This window comes from Diprion similis, chromosome 13 (genome assembly GCF_021155765.1).
Source record: "Diprion similis isolate iyDipSimi1 chromosome 13, iyDipSimi1.1, whole genome shotgun sequence".
Classification (NCBI taxonomy): domain Eukaryota; kingdom Metazoa; phylum Arthropoda; class Insecta; order Hymenoptera; family Diprionidae; genus Diprion; species Diprion similis.
The window spans coordinates 11,129,140-11,154,826 of record NC_060117.1 but is presented as its reverse complement, the minus strand read 5'-3'; the positions used below and the strand labels follow the sequence as shown (position 1 = coordinate 11,154,826).

Here is a 25,687-nt window from a genome sequence, read left to right as displayed (position 1 = left end):
GCTTCCCACCGCACTTTCCATTTTTTCAAATAGCTGCGTAGATTATATTGCGGGCTGGGTTGTTAAAAAGTTAGTTAATGTAAAAAAACCTATAGTCAAATGTGAAACGTGTCGACTGGCTCTTCTCCAGAAATCTCCAGTGATGGAAGAATTTCACAAAAGCTGTGTTCTCATTTCTGCAAAGACCAGAGGTGGCCTGATATATCCTAGTCAGTCAGTAGTCAAAATTTGCCAGTACGCTGAAAAACTTTTGAGGACTGCATTGACTATGAATAACGGTATGACACCAAGTGAACCGAATTTTGCAGCTGTTCTTTGTTCCAAAGTCATGGTGGACCTATTCCAGGAACCTAATACTTTATTCACTTCCTTGGATGATCATGTGTTTGATGATGCCATTGAAGAGTTATCAAACCACATTTATTTTTTAAACGAAAGAGATATGTAAAGCTTACATAAAATTACGTCTTTTCGCTGCCACAAAAATCGCTTCAGAAAGAGCCGTTGGTACAAAAGTCCGACACCATATGACACGGAAAATTATTTGGCAAAATCAATGACTAAATACAACTTCTCAATTCCAGCATACTGAAGTATCTGAATGAGATTTTAATAACCATTTAACCATACACCTTATACACCATATCTTAAGTTGTGTATGTACTCTGTTTTCATGTCTCCATGCCTTATGCTTTATTATTTGTACCTTATCTTTTATAGATAAGGTACAAGCATATTCTATAATGTTATCCTATAATGCTTTATTATTTGTACCGTATCTGTTATCCTAAGTACCGCATATTCTATAATGTTATCCTATAATGCTTTATTATTTGTACCGTATCTGTTATCCCAAGTACCCCATATCCTATAATGTTGCAATAATTCTTTTTCTGTCTTCCGAACGAAAAGTTGCCACTTTCCGGTCGGAGGACAGAAAAATAGTATACTAACGTTGGGCAGTAAAAAAGAAAGCCTCAGATCACATGTTTGTCAGCCTCGGCCAACAATTACATATGATCCGAGACTTTTCTTATTTAACTGTCCTAGGTATGTAATATACTATAGCACCTACCTTTTATTCTAGATAACACATATCTAAGTACCTAAGTTATGTTGCAACAATCCTGTAGCATTTACTTCTCGTCCTAAATACCATATATCTGAGTACGTAAGTTACCTTGTAGGAATCCTTCAACGCCTCACCCCACACGTGTATATCTCAAGTCAAGTACCTTGTATTACCATATTCCATTGCATTATGTGTGCATATCCACACCTTACACCTTGTTATCCATACCTTGTGTAAAACCTCAATACCTCTTCTGCTAACATTATATTTCATTAATACCTTATTTCCAAAAACATCCACATCATGCATTTTTCATTTCCCCTCCGAATTTCCTACCAAAACAGTTTCGCAAGAAAAATTCTTGTAAACGCACCAAATTCCTTCCACCCATAAATCCCACAAAGATCCCCTTCCTATACATTCATTAAAAAGATGATACAGCATTGATTTAATAACCTGAGGATTTTATTCCTGCAGGTTATAAAATATGGACTACCTTTAGACGAAGATATTCTGCAGGATGACGAACGAGCAGACCAAGCTGGAAGATATTTGGTCAATGCGTGTGACGGGTAACTGGCACAAGCCCTTATACTACATCATTGAACCAAATCTCAACATAGTGGAACCTCGGTAAGAAGTTGTCCACATATTATGCAACGCGATTCTGGGCAATTTTTGACCCACATTCAGCCCCATGTAACGGAACGTCACAAACGATCAACACACCCCCCCCCCCTCCCCCCCAACTTGTTAAGTAATATTTCACAATTTCGTTTTTTGGTAGTAAATTCAAGTGTTTTCGTCTGTGGAGGTTGAAAAGTAGATCCATACGTGTCAATACAACATTTTACTTCAAGCAACTATACATTTGAAAAAGAACACCATTAATTAACAAAAAAAAAAGGTGTATTTAAAATGTTACGTAACAAAACTTCGGACCCCCCCCCCTCCCCCTCCCCGAACGCGTTACGTAATATGCGGACGATCCCTAACTCGAAAGCTTCGATAGGATGAAACCTCTCTTATTCGAAGAATCTAGCTCTTCCCCTAAGATTCGAGTAAGCGAGGTTCAACTGTATTCCATTATTGATTGTTACATAATAATTTCGAATTGCCATTTTACGTTTGATCATTGTTATATTAAAAATAATCAACTTTTACGTTCGATTATCACTCAGTATTTACTTTCTACAATTAAAACGAATGCATAAATGATATTTAAGAATATATATACAATTTCATAAATACAGACACTGATCATGATTTTATTTTTTTACTTCATGTAGAATATATATTTTGATACGCTTTCTTTTATTACGCACGATTTTAATCGTAAGTTACAGCCACAATTATGAAATTTTTGTTTCTGTTTTATAATTTCTGCAATCTAAGATGAATGCATAATAATATAATAGTTTATGTAATGTTAAAAAATATCTGAATTTTCAAAAGTGTTATTTAATCAATAAAGTTATCCAATCATCATCTGTACTTTTTCAGTTTTTTTTTAATAATGATTTGTAATATCCTTAGTATTTATTATTTTTCATCGATATCTTCAAAGCTCACCATTTATATTTTACGATTTGATGTGTATCTATTCCTAAGATATGATAAAAATGTCACTTTTTCGTTTTCATAATACTTGAAATATAAATATTATTACTCGTATTAAACCTAACCTGCCATCTTTCGGCTATTTTGATTATCTAATAGGTCCCACTTTGGTCCTACTATGTATTTATCAGTCCATCAGTCAAATATATTATGCAATAGCGCTAACCACCTATTAACATTGCTTGAATTTCGCGCTAAAAAGTGTCAGAGCGCCACAAACAAAATGACGACCGTAGCCTTCAAGTGGTTTCAAACGTTGCCTACAGCAGAGCCGCGTATCCCCCATCCAGTGGTATATAGAGATCAGTGACAAAAGTCGGTTGACTCATACGAAACTTACTTCAAGCTGGAAAGGAGGAGGTATACCGGTCTAGCTATGATAAAACCTATTGTTATAATCACGTTGTGGTGCAGTGAACGATTCAATGTTATGAACAATCTGTGACAACCTGTCAACTGCATTGACTGAGCGATACATGATGCGAATGAAGAGTTGGAAGAAAAATCCGAGCTAGTCTTAAGAAGTTTTTTAATCTAAAAAATGATGATGAATCGTTGAACGTCATTTACATTGATTTTCATCTACAATGCATAAATATTACCGCAAAAAATCGCACCGAGTACAGCTTCTCGCCCTCTGAAATAATGATGCCGTCTTTATTAATGTTAAAAGAGAAAAGTTGTCGAAATAATCGTGATAACGCAGAAGGAAGCATTTGAACGTACTCTAAAATGTAAGTGTGAAAAATTTATACCGTACATTTCATAGTGTGTACTAATCGACAGCCACCTGCTGATTATCTTCAGTTCGACACAGGAAAAAGGTGTATTACGCAGAAAACGGTGCTTCATGGGACACATTTTCACTCATCAATCACGAATTATTATGCAATGCAACGGTGATGGGCAATAATGTTGGAGACTATCAAAATATGAATTAGTTTGTGTGAAAGCGACTCGACCAAAGACTATGCTCCCACGCGTAACAGAATAAAAGCTACAGAGCTTTCTGCGGCAGCATACTTATTTTTTATATAATTTTAAAGGTGGTTTCATCACACCGGACCAAAAGTTTTTGCCTGATTGAAATTAAATTCAGGGAGCTGGGATGAAAATCTAATCATAAAGTTGACTCGATGCTGCAAATTCAATAGCTTCCTCGCGTTATAGTTTTGATGAAATGTTCAACATCATTGACGTTGAGTTAAAAAAAACATGTCAGATTTACAGAATATGACCACTGTGGTACGACATTGATGGAAATTTCATTCGATACTTATAGATGGCATAGTTCTATAATACTACTCGGTGACGAAAGTACTGCTTACAAGAGGAAAGTGTCTATATTGATAAGAGATAACGTTCCGAACAGCTTTTAGATACACGTCTACCCCGACCTGGCTCATCGATTGGCAAACATAAAATATCGTATCCAGCCATGATATTCCTACAATGTCCATTCATTCATTTCATTACATGGGTTCGATACTTTTGTGTACAAATTATAAATATACACTATGCAAGCTATAATGCTGGCAAAAAATTACTTCAACAGTATTATAGTTTGATATATTCTTAGGGTCATGTAAGGGACTCGAGTTAAATAAATATTCTCAGACATGTTCAATATACGTAACATCTTTATTAGCACAGCATGTACACTTCGCGACGATCGTCGAATGACTGCTCTTTCGACACTCACGTACAGATACCCATGGCTGGGGGTGTGTTCCCTAGATACACTACAAGTCATAAATCTGACGATGAGTGAAACCATCTGTAAGATGTACAGTGCTCTGTTTTACGTCATCAATTCTTACGTCAAGAAATTTGTGACGCCATAATAGAATACGTAACGTATGAAAATACGCCTCACGCAGTAAATCAGGTATAACTCATATATTTTTATTCGGTACTATTCTTTGTTAAGGATTGTGGATTGTGGATGAGCCGATTTGGGTAGTAGAGACAACACTTGATCTTTATCTATGTTAAAAGCAACAAAAGCTGAAGGCTCTCGTAGCTGTTGTTTTACAATTCATAAAAATAAGAATAATCTCCGAGCAGCTGGAGACTATCCTCGTGGCCTTAGCTTAAATAAAGTCCTATGGAAACCTGTGGTTCTGTGGATGATCAAGGATGGCAAGCGAAATATCCTGGGTAGAATTCAACGGTTTATTATTACTGATTAGAACGTTACAAGGAAGAAATCAGACAAACTCTACTGCATACGATAGGTAACCGTTATCACTACGCTATTCTAAAAGTCGACAACATGAATGATTATAAACGAAAAGAGAATATAAAAGGTACAATGTAGATATAAGCACAAGAATAAGTTAAAAGGGATGACTCAGAGTGGTTCCCTAATCCATTTCGGGTCAGCTTCGAGTGACCTACCGTTGGATATCAGAGTATGACGATCGGTGCCTTGTCCGGGGACCGTTAGCATTTATCAGTTGTTCTCGTTCCTTTGGCCAGAAAAGCCGTTTTTTCGTAGACTGAGGAACTGATGAAGACCTTCAACTTCTTCCACGTCCCTGGTCTTATTTTGCCGTTACGTCTGGTACTGATGGTCCAACGGATAGGTGCTACCTCGGAAGGGATTTAGGTAGTGAGCACTGCTCAAGATACTCGCCAAAACGGTAGAATTGACTGCCTGGCATTTGCTGCGGCTTCGATAAAGAAACCTCGATTTGCTTTGATTTCGAAATCGACTGCTGATGAGGCAAGGTGCAACATCAGCAGACTTGGTCCTTTCGTAACTCCTATAAATCATTCCCTTTCTTGTCTACTTTCAGGTAATCGAGCGTGTGCAGGAGTGCTTTGACTGCGTGCTTCTTACGCTTAGGAAATATAAACGAATGTCGAGAAAAAGGCCCGTTCGTAACATATATATTAGGGCGATTATATTCGGACGACTATTTTTTTTTCCCATCAAAAATTTTGTTCTTTATGTCGAACGAAAAATTCCCTAAAAGTTATAGCCCTTGATGTCAATATTAAGTACTCGCCCAGGGCGTGAAAAGATTTCCCATATAAAATACACGTGAATCGAAGCTTTTTTTTTCAAATCTCTACAACTCAGTGGAATTTCATGATATCACATTGGTTGTGGTCGCAATTTACGCAGAATCGAACGATCTTCAAAAGTGTCTGCAACGTCGTGAGTCCAACTTACACTGGTGAGATGGTACAGGTCACTATAGTTAATTTTCACGCAAAATTCTCCATTTTCGCTGTTATCTCCGAAATGATCGACTTTACAAAAAAAATGTAAATAAAAACTTTGTTGAAGATTCAATTTCCTACAAAAATGGTCCAGTAGACCTCATTGCTCAGATTAATATTTCTTGAGATATCGAACTTCAACTTCTTGTCGTATAAAATTTTTATGGTTTATCGAATCAAACGTTTTAAATTATTGATATTGTATTGAAATTTGATTTTTTTCGATTCGATTCGATCCATTTGATCTATTCCATTGGAATATCAGTAATTCAAAACGTTCAATTCGATAAACCATAATGTTTATTGGTTATATTGGATTAAAACGTTTAATTCAATAGAACATAAAAATTTTATACGTCAAGTAAGTTGAATTCCGATATCTCAAGAAATATCAATCTGAGCATTTTGGTCTAAAGGACCTTTCTTGTAGGAAATCAAATTTCCAACAAAGTTATTTTCTACATTTTTTTGGTACAGTCAATCATTTTGGAGATAACAGTGAAAAAAGGAGAATCTGGGGTAAAAATCAATTTTAGTGCCCTGTACCACCTCACAAATTTAAGTTGCACTTACGCCGTTCTGAATACTTTCGAAGATCGTGCAATTCTGCGTAATTTGCGACCAAGACCATTGTGATATCATAAAATTCCGCTGAGTTGTAGAGATTTGAAAAAAAAACGCTTTGATTCACGTGTATTTTATATGGGAAATCTTTTCACGCCCTGGGCGAGTACTTAATATTTATGTTAAGGGCTACAACTTTTAGGGAATTTTTTGTTCGACATATAGAACAAAATTTTCGATGGGGACCAAAAAAAATAGTCGTTTAAAAAAAATCATTCTAATATATATATTAGACTGTATCAAAAAAATGGACTATTTTTATTTTTGAAAAATATACTGAAATATTGTTCAGGATACCGAAAAAAGGCGCCTGTTAAAATGGGAGCTCTTAATTTTAATACTAAGAAGTGCCTCATCGCGATTTTCTACTTTCCATAAGAATAACATGGCAAAAATGGTTCTTGCTTCTTGCGGTTTTTATAACTAGATAACGACGCGTCGTACAGAAAATTCGAAAACATGTCTTCGTTATAAATTGAACGTTCTACAGAAAAGGTCTTTTGTCATTTTACGATAAATCTACTCCTTCAAAAGTTATTTGTGGTCCTTTGTTGATGTTTGACCTCAAATAACTTTTGAAAGAATAGATTTATCGTAAAATGACAAGAGACCTTTTTTGTAGAACGTTCAATTTCCTACAAAAAAATGTTTTCGAATTGTCTGTACGACGCGTCGTTGTCTAGTTATAAAAATCGCAAGGAGCAAGTACCATTTTTGCCATGTTATTCTTATGGAAAGTAGAAAATTGCGATGAGGCACTTCTTAGTATCAAAATTGAGAGCTCCCATTTTAACAGGCGCTTTTTTCGGTATCCTGAACAATATTTTCAGTAAATAAAAAAAAAAAATAGTCAATTTTTTTGATATATATATATATATAATATATATTAGGGTGGTCCTTATTTAGGGGTCGGACGCATTTTTAATCAGACGCCCCCCAAATCGGCTCCAAATAATTAAAAAAAATATTCTCTTTTTTTCAGATTTTTATCTAGCCTCTAACCCCTCCCCCCCGGGGGGTGAATTTCCCTTCGAAATACACGTGTTTCGGCCATATGTTTCGGTTCATTGGTCCTACTATATGAAAAAAAATTCACAATATCATACGGATCAATTCAGACAAATTGCACACCCTTTAACCCTATGAAGCATAGTGGTAACCCACGTTACCACCTCGATTTTCTGGAATTTTTCTAATTTTTTTTACTTCTTAACGTATTCAGATCCGGTTTTTTGCATTGTTCACTTACTTTAGTCATGAAAGAACATAAAAATACAATCTAATCGGCATAATTGTTTATAATATAAGATTTATAAATAAACAAACTAAAAAAAATGACGTTTTTTTCGGAAAAATTCATTCTTGAAGAATCTATCCAAGGTAATAACTTGAAATTTGGTGAGAGTGGGTTTTTGGGGTCACTGATTACGAATCCGATGTCAGATTTTTCAAATTCAATATTTAAATTTCAGTGTCCACCATTTGAATTTTTGCGTTTTACAGATTTGATAGCGGATTCGTAATCAGTGACCCAAAAAACCCCCCGAGTGAGAATTCTTACGATTATATGACCATTTAAAAAATGTATGTTTCAAAGGTTTAAGCTGACTTTTTTTTCAATTCAACAAAATATGGTATCTATATGTGAAAATAATGAATGTTTCGTAATTTTTCTCCTCCTTAGGTCACACAGGATTGTAAGGTAGGATATTGCATACAAATTTTCAGTTGTGGGACCATGCCAATTTTTTTTATGCTCCTTTTCTTCGTCGAGCGTGCTCGTCGTCTCCGCCAACCAATCACCATTTTCTTCCGAGAATTCATCCTTTAATCATGATTTTTCCATCCCTCCGTAAGCGCGTCTATATTTCATTCATCTTTTTCAATCTATCTTTGTTCGAAATTCGCGTTCAACTGGCTGTGGCAGCACCTGCCGAGTATTATATTGGAGCTTATTGCGACAAAGAAATTGATCATTTTGTTACGACTCAAACAAAAAACTTTTTCGCAAGGTTTGAAATTGATGATAAGTTTTTGGAGACTGATCCAGCTCTTTGGTACGAAAATGCAGCATATCAGAATAGTTTAAATATTGTGAAGAACTTGAAAGTTGTGAACGATGTGGCAGAAAGAGGCGTTCGGTTGTTTAAATCGGTTGTTAAATCTGCAAAACGCAAAAATTCAAGATGGTGGACACTGAAATTTAAATATTGAATTTGAAAAATCTGACATCGGATTCGTAATCAGTGACCCCAAAAACCCACTCTCACCAAATTTCAAGTTATTACCTTGGATGGATTCTCCAAGAATGAATTTTTCCGAAAAAAACGTCATTTTTTTTAGTTTGTTTATTTATAAATCTTATATTATAAACAATTATGCCGATTAGATTGTATTTTTATGTTCTTTTATGACTAAAGTAAGTAAACAATGCAAAAAACCGGATCTGAATACGTTAAGAAGTAAAAAAATTAGAAAAATTTCAGAAAATCGAGGTGGTAACGTAGGTTACCACTATGCTTCATAGGGTTAAAGGGTGTGCAATTTGTCTAAATTGATCCGTATGATATTGTGAATTTTTTTTCATATAGTAGGACCAATGAACACTAAAATCTCGCAGTTACAGATTTTTTAAGAAATTATTACTTTTAGAATAAAATATATCCTGAGAATATGGCCGAAACACGTGTATTTCAAATAGGGAAATTTACCCCCCGGGGGGGAGGGGTTAGAGGCTAGATAAAAATCTGAAAAAAAGAGAATATTTTTTTTCAATTATTTAGACCCGACTTGGGGGGCGTCTGATTAAAAATGCGTCCGACCCCTAAATAAGGACCACCCTAATATATATATATATATATATATATATATATATGCGAAGGGTTTGTTTGCGGATTTTTGTGTTTTATATATTGTAACGTGGCATTTTTTTTTGTGATGCTCGTTACCAGTAGCTCCCCGAACCTTAGGCGGGACTCTAACTAGGGATTTCGCGACAAGAATGATTATCTAATTCGTAAAGAGCGCCAGGACAAGGGTCACGCATCCGAAACTCTGAGAGAGGACACTTTACAGGCTAGCGAGTTAAGTATTACAGGTTCTTTTGTTTATTTTTTTCCTCGAGCATATACGACACCAACCAGGGAAATGGACGACGAATTCGACCACCTCGAGACCGTCACGACGGAGGACCTCGACGGAGGGTACATCACGAGCGGAGGGTCTCACACGAGGCTACGGAGGGAGCGCCAACGTAGAGCTCTGCACCGAGGGAAACCGAGGCGGACGAGATTCCCGCTGTTGGCCAGCGAACCGTAGCCTACCTTCCTTGCGACACACCATCCCGTCGACAACCGCACAATCCACCCGTCATTGGTGACGGCGGAGAACCGGGGAGATGGACGGCCAATCAGCGACCCGCGACAGCGGAAACCTACGTTAGCGATAAGCTAGATTTAAGAATTGCGTAACCGACCTCCCAATGGAATGCGAGGAATTTCGAAAACGAGGAGGCTAAGCCGGAATTCCGGCTCCGCGTGGCGGAAGCCAGACACTTGAGACCTGGCGTTCGAGAGAGGAGTTTTGGTTGTAGTTCAGAGAATTGAAAAGAGAATAAGCATTCAGTTTTTGGGAGTCGCGAGTTGGGTGAAAAGCAAAAAAAAAAAAACAAGGACCCAGAAAAGCGAAGGATGTCCGACTGCCAAGTTGGGGGATTCCTGATTTGGCTGCGTAGTGGTAAGCGCTTATAAATTTCTGCGGACTAATTTCGAGAACGAGTTAGAACGGCGCACCGAGTAACGGTTGGCCATTGTAAGACTGAATTGCGAAATTACTCGAAATTCGTTTGCCGACTTCCTTGTTTGGTGGCCGGAGCTTGATCTTGATTTTGTTTTTTTTGCGATAACGTATCGAGTCAATTTTGGCTATTGTACATGTTGAGTAGAGTCATTCGTTTCGTTATTTGCGGGCAGCCCAAATTCCGCTGCACAGGGTCAAGTCGCGCTCGCGTGTTCAGAAAGTGTCACCTCTCGTGTAGGTCGCGTATCGCTAAGTGTGAGCGCTCTGTTTGGCTGGGTTATTATTTTTAGTTTCCTTGTTTGATTTGTTTCGGAAGATAGTGAAGTTTCGGATGCGTCGCGATTAATCGCCTCGATTTAAGTTGTTAAGTAAGAATTACTGTCGAGTACTTGTAGGGTATGTTTTGCGATTAGCGCGATAATTCTGTTAGGGTTTGGCGAATAGCGCCGATATTTATAATTAAGGAAAGGACGATCACGAGTAGCGTGTTCGTATCGTTGTCGATTTTCTGTATTTTGATTTTTGTTTTGTTGATCCCGTTGAGACGAGGAACGCGACTAGCGCACGTAGATTTAAGGTCCAGTTAAGATTTGATTTTCTTTCTATTTTGTTTGTGGAATCGCGGGAGGCGAGTTGAGTATCTGTTTCTTTTTCCTTTTGTTTTGTATCGCTTCGATTTTTTTTTGGAATATATTATTTTATTTTATTTTGGTAAATTCTGTATCGTGTCGAGTGTCCGTTCTTTCTCTCCGCAAAACTACCCACCCCCCTCTCCGCGGTACTGAGCTACCTGGCATAGAGAAGGATAGCCGAGGAATTGCGAAGGTAAAGATTCGAGGCGTGTTTATCACGTCAGGCGCCCAACAAAATTTCGCGATAGCTTTGGTAAGCTGCAGAGTGCATCGCGGGTTGCCGAATCATTGTGCACTAGGTTAACTCTTGGGAACTTCTCCGGGTGAACCAGAGCGGCGAAAAACCTCGTCACAATATAAATATATATATATATATGTAAAGAAATATGATGCTGGCTATATTAGTCTCATCATATTCCTTCACTCGAGAATTTTAATTTTGCCGCTCAACGACAAACAGCCTTGGCTACTGCGTAACCAAGAGCACATGCGCGCGAGAGTGTGTGTGAGAGAGAGAGAGGAGAAGAGAAGAGAGAAATGAAACGAGGAATGGAGCACATGTAAAAGACCTCCAATTATTAAATTTAAAAGATCCAATGTTATCTGTGAAATCATACCAAGAAAGGACAAAAGAGAGCGATTATAAGCTGTAAATGTCGTTTCTTTATTACAGGTAATAATAGTTTATGTAATTCTTTAGACATTGTAAGTTAGATGTAAGATGCAAATATGGATAATCGAAGAGGTTATGTAAACCAATAAATATCCTCTTTATTACAGAGAAACTCATTGCCGCTTTATTCGAAGATAAAATAAGAACATTATATATATTGTGACGCTAAATTCTGTTACCCTCTGACGAGGACTTACCGTTAACACTTTGGCGCGATTCTCCAATTATTCGATACGATATTTAAGGTACTAAAAGATACTCGTTGGGCGCCAGACGCTTCAGCGTCAAATTTTTAGAGGGAAGGGAAAGATACGATACGATAATAATAATTAGAGAACCCGTTGTATGGCTGGCTAGGCTCAGGTACTCACACGAACTGGTAGAGTGGCGGTATCCAAAGGCAGTTACAACAATTACGGAAATAAGGAAAATAAAGAGACCAAGAAATAAGCTCGAATCAAGTAAATTAACAAGCCAATCAGTCGTATATTATTGATCAGTTCATAAGCGGTAGAGTAGTCAATTTGTTACAGAAAGTTAACAAAAGATATTTAGTCAACGAGAGTGATTTACAAGATCTTCGGTTGAAGAAGCTAAGCGATAATTCGCACAAAATAATAGTTGGCAAAAGAAATTAATCGTAGGTCGAGAGAAGCGATATAATGCAAAAAGTCTACTCAAACTAGACGTCACTGGGCGACGTGATCTTACCCAAAGTTCAGAAGCGGCACTACGAGAATTGTTACATTAAAGCAAGAGTGAAACTTTAGCGAAAATCGGTAGTTGACGGAATTGACGGTAGCTTAGAACTATAGTGACAAGAAAATACTATTTAAATTACGACAAATGGTAATTAGCGAGAAAGATTGACAGTGATATACGATTCACAAATATCGGAAGCTTATTCGGAAGAATTATTCACAGCAAGCGGTTTGATAATTACAACAGTCAAAATTACGATATTAAATTAACAAGGAAATTCGAAATTACGATAACGAGAGAAAATACAAAAGTTATACGAGATTGAGAGGTTTAGAGAAGGGATTGCAGAGTAAAAATAATACACTAAATACACCTGGTTACAACAAGCAACTTAAGATAACACAGAAGTACGATATTCGGGAAACAAGAAAATATTACAAGGTAATAAGAAATGTAAATCAATATAAGCGATAGAAAACAAAGGTGCGGTAGTATTTAGCGGCTTAATCTACGCTCAGCTGTACTCCAAGTAGCTCAATATACGATATGAAATTTCATGCACAAAGCAAATAATATAAAACAAGCGATACGATACAAAGCGATAGGCAATACTAGTAAGAAAAGTAAAGATAGCGATAGCGATAGACAGTAGAAATTACACAAGCGTTTCTAGCATAAAATTACGAGAAGCAAAGAAAATTAGAGATACAAAAGATAAGCATTAAGCAAAGAAAATTCAGAAATACAAAAGATATTCGGTAGTTACGAGGTCGCTCACGATAGTTTTCGGAAATTAATTACGAAACGAAATCATGCAGTCGCACGGCGGCTTACAGCACCTCAATGTCCGTGGACCATGATTCACAAAGATACTGGCATCATTCGATGCAACCAAAACGATAATTAAGATACGATAAGAGAAACAGAAATTAGAGCAACTTCGTAACAGTACGATATAAAGGCAAAAGCCTTACCTTAGTCGGCGACGAGATTAGGCACTGATTTTATATTTGAAATAAACTTAGCTAAAGCGCAAGAAGGAAGGAGCTGAAGTTACGGGAAAGGAAAGAAGCTAATATTCAAACGATAGTGGGTGCGAAAAAGATAAACGGTAGCGATAGCGATAAGAAGGAACAGGAAAGATAGAGGAAGAATACGGAAAGTTGAAGGAAGTCTACAGTAACGAGAGTAATATTCGAAGCAGTCTCCTGGCGGGTCGAGCGTAGAATAGGCAGAGTTCGGAGTCCGGATCAGCGATCTCGCCGGTGTCGTCAGGTGATTCTTCTTCCCCTTCGGTGGTCATTCAATCCCCACCATAATTGGGTCATCCCTCTGGCGAATATCGGCTACGCGTTATCGACGATTACCGCTAGATGAGCGTAGGTGACATCACACGTGCTTTTCTTCGTCTGCTGCGTCGTACGGTCCAGGTTGCCTGTCATTGGGGGTTCCCTCCACGAGGCAGGTACGTAGGCTACCTCCGGAAGGTTACCGGATGGAGTGCAACTCCACATTGTTTGCCTCCACCGGCTTCATCGTCTAGGCAGTGGCCAACTGCCCACGATATATCACGAAGACCATGCAGTCACACGGCGGCTTACAGCACCTCATCGTCCGTGGACCATGACTCACAATGATTGTAGCCCTTACTGACAGGAAGGCTGCGTCGATCCTCAGGACGAGGGCTTTATCAACTTTGGACGTAGTGTTTTAGGCTCGGTCCGGCTCCTGGCCGGTAAGTCGGTGAACGACAGGCTGCGGTCTGCCCTTGATGTCGAACTTACGGCATCCGAAAGAGTAGGCATTCAAAGTTGTACGGGAGATTCATGATTACGAAACGGTAGTTGAATTCGTCGGTAGCTGGAACTGTAGTTTTCGGTAGTTGTCGATCCCTCGGTGAATCAAAGAAACGTGTTGATCCCTCGATGATCGTGGTCGCGGTACCTGTTTAGCTTGCGCCGAAGCGCGGGATTACAAAATTTGTACAGAAAATATTAGTAACTAGTATTTTTCGCCTATATCGTATCGAGCTTGCTTGGAGTACCCCGCCAGGGACGCGTTTTCGGTAGTTTCCTTTAGATTTTTAGCCTTGTAACGAGCCATTCTGAAATGCCACGTTACAATATATATATATATATATATATATATATATATATATATATAAAACACAAAAATCCGCAAACAAACCCTTCGCAAACATCTGTAATCGCATACGTATAATATCCTGTAATTTAATTTTTAATTTGCTTATTTTATTAATAAAAAGGGATTTTGGTGCCAGAAAATATTATATGTGGTTGAATTTGTATTGTTCATATAAATATATGAATAATTTGCTACTGAAAATTCATTTTTCTCCATGACTTTTGATCAATTCTGTTGTGGACTGTGATAAAAATCTTTTACCTATCAATTGTTTATATTTTTATAGAACCGATGTGCATTTCTTAACGCCAAATATCATTTTTTCCATGAATTTCTATCCGCCAGCAATGAATTCAGAAGAAAAAAAAAAATTAAATAAATAAAAGGTCGTTGCGGCACGTGTTCCCATTAAAATAAAAAATTGTAAATTTAACACAATTTTTTTTTCATTATTTGGAACCGTTTTAGGAGGCGTTTCAGTTAAAATTCGTCCGACCCCCAAATAAGGATCACCCTAATATATATAGTATAAACCTAACATTTATTATAAAGAACATTTATTTCGAAGGCATAGAAAACGTCGGACACATATGATATCTCCTCGTGTCACTAGTAGACTAGCTCTGCTTTACTAGCAGTGCCGCTAATCGAAGAGGTCTATCTCTTACGGGTAGATGGAACTGGTGATAGTGGAATGATTGAAGTAAAGAATCAAAAAACTTTATTTTCACATGCCTGTTGAAATATTCCAGAAAATGCTTTAGAAACGGACAGAAAACTCCTCCCAAAACTGTCAGGATCTAACTGAATCCTGATTGCTCTATCCGCGAGACGTAATTCATGATTGGGTTCACATCCGTTTAGATATATATGTTATACACACGACTACGAATCTTCATCTGCAAACCGTATGTGTCCACCTGAACGTAAGCGAGTATTGAACATTTTTGTTCGCATATGATACGCATTTTCGGCGTTCGTTTCTGCCTGCAACTCCAGATCGTGTTTCCATCTGCTCATACACGCACCATCGAACTCCACGAGATTGCATCGGCGATAACAAAACTCGATGAAACCATGCCTGTTGGTACATCACACGCCAGTCGAGCTCTACGTTTATGTTTGCAGCCTCGAGTCTTACGTCGATCCATATCTGTAGGAGTCATACGATTTTACGGATCCTATCTGCACTTGCGTGGTCTCTTGTAACGGATTCGAGTTGTACTTCATAGTTGCCCTGACGTGTCTACTATACCGTGTTCAGCTCTGTTAGTATTGTCATGAAGTATGTACATTTAGCCCTATGGATTTGCAACCGACTAAATTGCATTAGCGCTATAAATCCTATCACATTCCTATCCGCGTCTCGTAGTTATGATTGGGTCCCCAGTTCTAACAGTAACTTCGAACAGGACGTCTATGCTAATTTAAAGGCATACGTTACCGAATTCTATCCATAGTTGCATAGGTTATTTTAACGGTTCCTGTTTCTATTGTGTACGCACCCCCCTGTATTTTTTTATAAGAAATTCCGATAAGTCTATCAGCTATGCATTGTGACGTGCATTTCCGTTGGATCCGGAAAAAAATTTGCACAGCTTGGACTGGACCGGGATTCGAACCCGGACCTTTCGCTTTCCGGGCGACTACTCCACTATGAGAATGTATCGGAATTTCATCCAATCCATCTGCCATAGATAATTAATTATTGGATTCCAACCCGCTGGTTTAAGTCAAATATTCGCCAGATGCTAAATCTCTAACGAAAAATAACCGAATGCTAATGTTTTTACTACATTTTTACGTCGCAACGTAATCTCATTATGAGTTTCAATATTTCTGTGCGCATCAGGGTCGTACCCTAACGAGTGCACTTTTGAGCGACGATTTGAAATTAAAGTGGTTGAACGTATGACTAACTCATCATAAGAGATTTCGATGTAATAAAATTCCCCCTCAGTTCTGCTTGAGCAAAATTTAGAGCCTCCTCCACTCTACCTGTGTACCTGAATTATCCCAGCTATGGCGGAGAATTTCCGTTAGATACAATCGAGCGATTGCATTGAATCAAACGTGGTCAGATAACGAATTCGTTATTAGATAATGAAATCCGTTCTATCGTTCTTTTATAATGAGGTAGTACTGTATCGGTCTTTGTAATAACCCTCGCTGACGGGCGTCGGGTGCTAACGTTAAATCCGTAATGACACTATACAACTCGCTATATAATATGACGGTCTCTTTCTGCTTTGCTCACGCACTTGAAATTCATCGCTTCTGACTATAACCTAGGTAGCGAAAGTTGTTTGCATCTGCATGCTCTTTTAAGGCTACATTTCCTAGCGCAACAGACAATATTAGCCGTTAGCGATTTTCGACTTCATTTAAATTCTCAACGGGACTGTGGGGGATTAAAATTTTGAAACCCTGCATGGTTTCGATTGTTTATAACAATGATGCAAATGAATATAACTGGTTTATACTCTCACGGGTGTTTCTTGGCATTTTTGTAAATAATGTTATTCTATGGCATGGTTCCCAAGTTATTAATATAGACGATCCAACATAATCAGTCAATCCAAAAAGTAATATAAATGAGGCTACATCACTTAAAAAAATGCAGCACAGAGCCAATTTTTTATTTCAATCGAAAGAATTTTACTCAGTCTTTCACTCTGATTACTAGCTAAAAATTTGTAATTCGTGTCCATAGCAATGTGATTTATCCAGCACAAGTCATACTAGCGTACCTGGACATTGTTCGAAGTTGTTTGCGCAGACATATTGACGGTCAACAACGAATACTTTCTCGGGTTTAAGGCTTCAAGTACAGATTGAGCTGTAGATGTTTTCCCTGTGCCCACCGGCCCAACAAGGAGGACAGGAAACCCGTGCGATAACAGCATGCTCACTATATAATCATATCGAGCTGTGTCCACCGTAGGAACTACGATTTTGTGAAAGGGAATCCTGGAAAAAAATTGAATCGTACATGAAATTCGACGATACAATAAAATTATAAAGCAAAGTTCAGAATAAAACTATCCGACTTACCGGTGGTAATACCACTCGAAATTTTATTTTGTAATCTAATAAATTGTGAAAGTTTTTTAAAAATTAATGTTACCCAGAAGTCTGTCGCACCAACATGGCACCCACCCGTATTAAACACACCTTCCGATTAAAGCACTGATAAAATGGAAACGATTTCACATGGAATCAGAACTCAAATGCGAGAATGGAGGCACTCAACACTAGAACCACCAGACCAGTCAAAATGACTGGCTTTAAAATTTCATTTAAAAAGTCCTACTTCAATTACATTTTTGTCCTGCAATGATGTAACGACTTTTGTAGCGATAACTAAAGGAGTAGTGCAATGAATCTTATTTCTGTTTTATTCATTCAAAATCAAATTAATTTTGTAATATGGCTACTTATACCAGTAACAGTCATTATGACTGGAACTTATCAAAGTATAATAGGTCCTATAATCTATTAACAGAACCCTATATTGTTTAATTAAATTTCGTCGAATACCATATTTCATCTGGTGCCATAATATACACATAAAAATAAAATGCCTGTAACGTAAAAATGCTGATCGGTGGATTTGGGGTTTCATTGCACACGGTCACTCTGTATACGACAATCGTTGGAAGAGGATCTAATTTATTTTTCTTCAACGATATTTCACAAACGCACAAGTTTGCAAAACGATAAAAACATATTCTTCGTCATACTTCTTATTCTTACTGACATATCAATTCTCATTTAAGGATTATTTGCAAGAAAACAATAAATCGATGAACATAAAAATACTCTAATATTACGTATTTTTTGAAGTCGAGTCAAAATGACTGGTTTTCGTAGAACTAGTTTCGTCTGAACCTCAGTAGTTCTAATGTTAATCGACAGATGGACAAGTGGGTAAAAGTCGTCTTAATATTGTAGGTACACAACTTTGATTATTTGAATCAAATGCTGACTGCTAACCTGATTCTTGAAGTTTTACTTCTTTAGGCTCACCGGGGTTCTTCTCTCACTTTAGGAGTAACTTCAAAAAAGTTACGCATACACGTACGCGTGAGTGTATGTATGGCATGAAAAGTAACTTGAAAATATTGTACGCGCACATACGTGAACACTTACGTCATCGAAATCCGTGGTCACCGATCGTGCCAAGTTCATTTAAAATGTAAACGCGCGTGATACGACGGGCTATCTTTTACCGCCAAGAAATTCCTTACAACTTACCCAGCGAGAATATTATGACATATTTTTACCTTCTAACGATGAAATTCGAAATTTGATAAATTTTATACTGTTATAGATCTCAAGAGCTTTTATTTAAGTCCTGTTCCAATACGATCGATGAATGAAAAGCCGAAATATACCAATTGTAATATTTCAAACCTTGGCGAAATCGTCAGTTCAATCAAGAATTTTGGTTCTTTTTAAGACTATACACTTGTTGTTGTATATACTGTAACGTGGCATTTTTTATTCCCGTTACAAACAGCTCCTCAAATCCTGGGCGGGACCAAAAATATAGATTTAGCGGTTTCGATTAACGGATTATTTGGAAGAGAGCGCCAGAACTGGAGTCACGCATCAGAGATTCCGAGAGGAGATACTATAGCGGATAACGAATAAGATATTGCAGGCTCTTTGTTTCTTTTTTTTTCAAGTTTCGACACTATCCAGCAGGGAGTCGGTGACGATTTTGAGGGAATTGAGGACTGGTGGACTAGCGATAATTTCGAATGAAGGATGGCGAGGCTGCAGAGGGGGGGGCCAGCGAAAATCTCTGCATCGCGGGAATTCAAGGCGGCCGCGATTCCCGATGGCGTGCCGCAGCCTCTCCCCGCTTCCCCGTCAACAGGTATCCGCCGAGCATTGCGAAGAATTGACTAGCGACGAGAAAGCACCACGCCATCCACCGCGAGATCATTATAGAACTGTGCGGAGAACGAAATTGCAATCTAGCGTTAAGTTCTGCATCCTGCTGCTCCAGCAGGTTCACGTCAAGTTGCGCAATTTATGAAATCGATGACAAATCAATTTTTGCGTATTCTTGCATGTATGACCTCACATAGGGCATAGCATACCGAGACCGGCGTTGCGGCAGGTCGTTCGATTTTAAAGGTACTCTAGTTGTGGCTGTTATTTGCGACAGTCGCAAAAGTACAATTTTTTGCTGTTGAGTTCGAGGAGAATATTGAGATTGCGAAGATGGTGCTATCGTCAAAAGATCACAAAAATGTTAGCGAGTTCGTGTCCTGGGTGTGGAGCGGTAAGCGCTGTTAACATCCTTGCGAACGAATTTCGAGAGCAGTGGAATAACGTCTTGCCGAAGAACGAATAGCCATTTTGGAATTGCGCTATCGATACATGCTGGAAATTCGTTTGCCGATTCTTCTGCTTGGTGACCGTAGCCTGAGTTTCAAGTTATCATGTTGAATAAGATTTAAGATTCTTAAGAATATCGAGTGAGCCACGGTTCCAAATCGTGTCTTTGTCGTTTGTAATTTGTGTATAGCCAAAATTCCGCTGTACAGGGTCGAGTCGCGGTATCGTGTTTTTCAGTGTCGCCTCTCGTATAGGTCGCCAATGGCCGAAATTGAGTGTTCGAATTAGCGAACGGAATATTTTCAAATAGTGAATCGGGATGCGTTGCAGTTATGTTTAGAAGAGTTGGCGTTTGGGAATTTCCATTTAATTTGTGACTAAGAATTGAATTTTTGGTGACGTTTGATCGCTGCCATTGTTAAAAATATATAATTTCATTTTATTTTCTTAATTGGCGTATCGTTATCGCACGTTTCTCTCTCTCTGCAGAAATTACCCCTCCCCTCACCAAGGTACTGAGCTACCGAGTATATTAGCCGGGGTCTAGCGAAAGTAATGATTTCGAGGCGTGTTAATCACGCCAGGCGCCCAACACAAGCTTTTCGATGTTTTTCGTAAGTTGAGTCTGTTTCGGAAATGATCGCGGGTGCTAATTGGGTTGTCAACACGATAAGTTCTCGATCACGTCTCCGAGTGGCCGAGGGCAATCAAAATCCTCGTCACAATACCTAATATAGAAACAGTGATAAATGCGGTTGTCCATCTCTCTATTTTGACCCGTGGTGTAAGCGATTTGTGCGAGTATAAAAATGACATAAAGTTGATTGTCCTGTACGAAATTAAGGTGAACATTTGAACTCTATGGTGGCACATGGATGGTGGTGATAATCCCAACAGCCCTGTTAAGAATATAATTCAAAGCTTATTTGTTGCATTTCAAAATTCAGCTTTTCCCCAATAGCTCGTTACAGAGACACGTTTACGATAAAGCCCATACTGTTTACACGCAATCCAAATTTGTCTTCTTCACTTCTTCAAAATAAGTAACGTTTTGATAAAAAAACAAGAGAAAAAAAAGAGAGTTAATGAAGGAATTGGAAAAAAATGACAAAAAGAAATAAGTTGTTAGGCTTGTCGTTAGGCATTTCAAGGATACGAGAGTGCCTTCTGATTTTTAACTATGATTCGCTTATGGCCGCAGTATGGATATTGTTAAGCTTTGAAATAGTATCCATGTCGGCCCTGTGCGCCTCGAGGGATTGTGCATTAACGTGGTAAATTTTCAAAGAATTACTGTTATGAGCCATAATTGACATACGCGATTTTGCTGTCTATTTTTTTGTGGAAAAACGGGCACTTACCCTCGTCGTTTGCATATGCGAAACGTTTATACAAATTTTCGCAACTCAGTTAGCGCATTTAACATTATTTTTGGCTTTACAATCTTTAGCCTCGTAATCTCTCGCACAGTTACCACATTCAGCTTGGCCTCTACACTCGCTTGCAATGTGAGCAAATTTGGAACACTTAAGACATTGCAAAACCGAGATATGATTAGCTGTGCGGCAACGTAACCATCCTTTATTTATTTTCCCTACACTTAGCATTAATGTCCGAATTTCCGGACTCGTTTCGATTAGCGAAAGGATTTACCTTCACGCACCGGGTACATATAAATAAGTTTAACCGCTACACGTCGACTTTACATAAATTTTGATCGACAGAATTTTTGAGGATTGTTCCTTTAGCCAAGTTGGATGGAATGCCATGCACTTTGCATTTTCAGTTTCAGCTTGATAGGATCTACCGAAGCCTGTATCGCCGTATCTTTCGTAGCATGTGACGATTCTAAACGTTTTTAGCATCTTTACAAGGACTGATGATGTTACGTTCCGAAGTTTTCACCGTAAACGATTTCCCACGTGTAAGCGAAAATTTACTAGCGCAAGCGTTACGTGGTTGAGAGGAGCTACCACTGCGAACAGCGATATTACTGTACGTTGCACGCGGAGATACAGACTGGCTAACAACACGCATGGATGCGGAATCGACAAGTGCAGCAGCCGCATTTTCGATGTTTTTGCACACTTATTTCATTGGCAATGTTTTCACATGCAAGTTCAGTTAAGTACGAGCCTGTTATATAGTTAAAGACTCTGGTATGGCAATTTATAGTGTTACTTAGAATTGCTTTACGTTTAGTCATTTTCTCTTTATCAAACCAATCAGTCATGGTATCAAGATCAGCGAAAAAATCGGGCGCTAACCGACTCACGCCGCCAGCTGACAAGTTTCAATATGCAGCGATATGTTAAGGTTAGAGCTATCCCCTCATAGGGTAGACGGCGCCTCGTCTTCTTGTTCCTCATTCAAACTGTGTTCAGCGTCGCCATCCAAGTCTGTACCCCCACTTTTCCCGTTCGTGCCGTTTGCATCACGATGCTTCATAGAAACTTTACTCATCTCGAGCTAGATGCATCAAACGTCTGGCAAGAATAGTTGTCCAACACATCTGACAGCACTGCATGCGCTGATACAACAAGCACGAAGAAGTGGCCGATGTAAAGTCACCTTGATAGAGCAGTAAACAGCAGAGATGATGCCAGGCAACCTCAAAAGTAGTTCGGTGAGGAAGTGATGAGTCGTCAATAGCGGAGAATAACAGTCACCGAGGAAGCTTGCATAAGTATGCCGCAGGAATTGAGCTGGAACGAAACGCCCGAATACAGAAGACTGCCAAAACACACAAAAAAAGAAGAGCGAGAGTAGAAACACAACCGTCTATGTGAGGGGGAGGATAAGGCAGTCTTAGCAGGATTGATATTATGGAATGTAGCACAGGTGCTGATCCTAGTCTGGTAGGTAGATCGGTGTCCGCCTTCCATCTTTATTTGCGTTAAAAAGGCGAGATGAAAGGGAAAAGAAAGGGGAAATAAAAGAAGTTAACGATACAGCAAAATGAGAGTGGGTACGGTAGAACAAACGATAGAATAGAAATGGTAACGATAGAACAAACGATAGCAGAAGATAATGATAGCGATTTACGAAAAAGATACGAACAAGGAAAGAAGAGCAAACAGCAAGAACAAGACAAGGCTTTTTCCTGGCGATCTACAGAGTAGACAGAGGTGGGAGTTCGGCATACCAATCTCGCTAAAGTCGTGAGGTGGTCCTCTTCTTTATTGATTGGTCGTTTGTCTCCCGATATCATTCTGTCACGCCTCTCGTGGCGAATATCAGTTATGAGTACGTCACACGTTCACTGATAGTGTAAAGTTACCGACAGATGTTACGCAATGTTCGGCCTGTGACTATTTCGTTGACACCTGCTAATACGGAACTACAGTCGCAGAACCTGACTGACCAGGTGGTTACCTATCATTCAAAGGGGCCCTTTGCCGACAACACACGTGGCATATCTTTCGACGAAAGTTTTCCGGCTGGAGAGTTACGATATAATGCACCTCAAAGTCGCTTCCGCTGATCGTGTCGTGTCGGCAGTGTGCATCTGCTCACGATACAGTCGTGATCCTTGCCAATAGAAACGCTGCATCGAGTCCCGTGGATACTCTTGATGGCGATAACAACCACTGGAACGGTAATAATTGAGAATCCGTCCAACGCATGGCCGCGAAGTCTGCGGGACGCTGGCTTGTAAATACGCTTTTCGCCTGGCCCTATACACTGCATAAACTTAGAGAGGTAGACTCTGCGATCGGTGCACCGATCTAAAACCATAATTAGAAAGCGAGAGCAGCAGATGGAGCCAGATATCTCCCTCTAATTGGTGACTTGACGGGAAAACCATATAAATTCATACAAGTCATTAGCCGCTTGCTTTATTATTTTCTCGCCTGACGAATGCTCCTCACTCTTTTGATCGTGCAATGGAGAGGTCCACCTCCAACTGTGCTCTCTCTTTGTAATTTCGGTTTCAACTCGGTCAACAGACTACATGATCAATCTCCGTAAGTCTACGGTACGTTCTCTCCGTGGCATCCATAAAAGCGAGTAGCTAGCTACTTCACGAGAAACGCTCACTCGCCCGTCAGGAGGATTTTTGTGTACTCCTCGCACATCCGTATACGCCGGTAGTCGAAGTGATAAAAAAGGTTCAGGTATATGGTAGATTTTGTCCCAGGCGCTTTCTAAGGTTCAACGGCTTGCAAATCAGGTAGTCGGTAGATGAAGTAATTTGGGAGATAATTCATCATCAGTTGATGTTGGTCTCTGGGTAGTCTGAACTGTTGTCGTTCTCGCACCTTGTTTGCCTGCGCTAAAGCAAGAAGTACCGAGTTCGCAATGAAAGAATCACTGGCTGATAGTTCGTCGATATATATATAAGGTATTCCATCCCAAGTGTGTAAACCCGTGACCCTCACCCTCTCGGATTTTTTTTATTTATTTTTTTATATGATCGCATTGAGCCTAAAAGACACCCTTATATTTTTTTTAGATTTTTTCAAACATCCCTTATTTCAGAAAAAAAAAAAAAAAATTTCAAAAAAAAACGCCATTTTTTTAAATCTGAAAAAATTCTCGAAAAACCGTGATAACATATAAAACATTTCAAGCCATCACCCGTAGTAGGCAAATTTTTTTTAATGTGTTTTACGAGCTATTAACCTTCACAAAATTCCCAAAAAATTCTCAAATAGCTCACCTTGAGCAGATATTGAATTATTTCGGTACTCAAAATGAATGTAAAATTCATAATTGATAATATAAAATTCATTTTGAGTACCGAAATAATTCAATATCTGCTCAAGGTGAGCTATTCGAAATTTTTTTGGAATTTTGTGAACGTTAATAGCTTGTAAAACACATTAAAAAAAATCTGCCCACTACGGGTGATAGCTTGAAAATTTTTATATTTTATCACGGTTTTTTGAAAATTTTTTCAGATTTGAAAAAAAATGGCGTTTTAATTGAAAAATTTGTTTTTTCTGAGATAAGGATTGTTTGAAAAAATCTAAAAAAAATATCAGGGTGTCTTTTAGGCTCAATGCAATCATATGAAAAAAAATTTAAAAAATCCGAGAAGGTGAGGGTCACGGGCTTACACACTTGGGATGGAATACCTCATATATATATATACCGGGACCATCTCTAGAAACTAAACAAGAACTGCGCATGCGCGAATTTAAATCCGCCGTCCGTGCAGTCTGGCCACCCCGAGACCCTGCTATCAAACTCTGTTTCTGTCGGCGATGTAGTTCACATGCATTTTTGAGGTTAGAATCTCAAGTAATTGAGATAGTCACTCGGAAAGGTTTGGGAAGCATTTGTTATTGAAAATTGATTGTTCAAAGAACGGTCCGAATTTAATGCTGATGCTCTTTGAAAATTCGTCCTATTCGATTGACACAAGAAATCTGTTGAAATGTTGGGTGCTTGGAAAAAACGAAGCAGGTAGGTGGGGACAATTTATTCAATCATTTTCATTACTTCATACATTAAGAATGACAATGAAATTTTTTTCTTTCAACAGAAAATACAGCCGAAATAATAGCATCTCTGCTGTTCGCTGATGTCTTCTCTTCCCATTCAATTCATGACACATGCAGAGGTCATCGGCCACTTTTGTTGGTTTCCAAAGGAAGTTGTAGATCTTACGGTTTCTTTCAATTTCAAATCTAATCTAAAAAAATTCAATCCGAAGAGTAAAACTCAGAAACATTCTGTGACACAAGTTAAAAATCAACATTTTCAAAATGTGCCTCAGTGTCACAATTAACTTTAAGGATAATCATCTTTTAGAGTAATGTTCAGAACATTCATATGAAAATATTGACTTATCGGGTTCAACATTGTACCCCTTGTTCCTTTGAAACAAAT

General features: G+C 38.6%; 1 protein-coding gene across 1 annotated transcript in view; it reads right to left on the bottom strand.

Moving 5' to 3' along the window:
• Positions 1-25,687, bottom strand: part of LOC124413872 (dynein axonemal heavy chain 2) — a 468,252-nt gene that overhangs the window by 291,044 nt on the left and 151,521 nt on the right. The window contains exon 20 of the mRNA XM_046894658.1: positions 17,248-17,467. Coding sequence (XP_046750614.1) covers positions 17,248-17,467 — 220 coding nt within the window. The remainder of the gene's footprint in view (positions 1-17,247; positions 17,468-25,687) is intronic.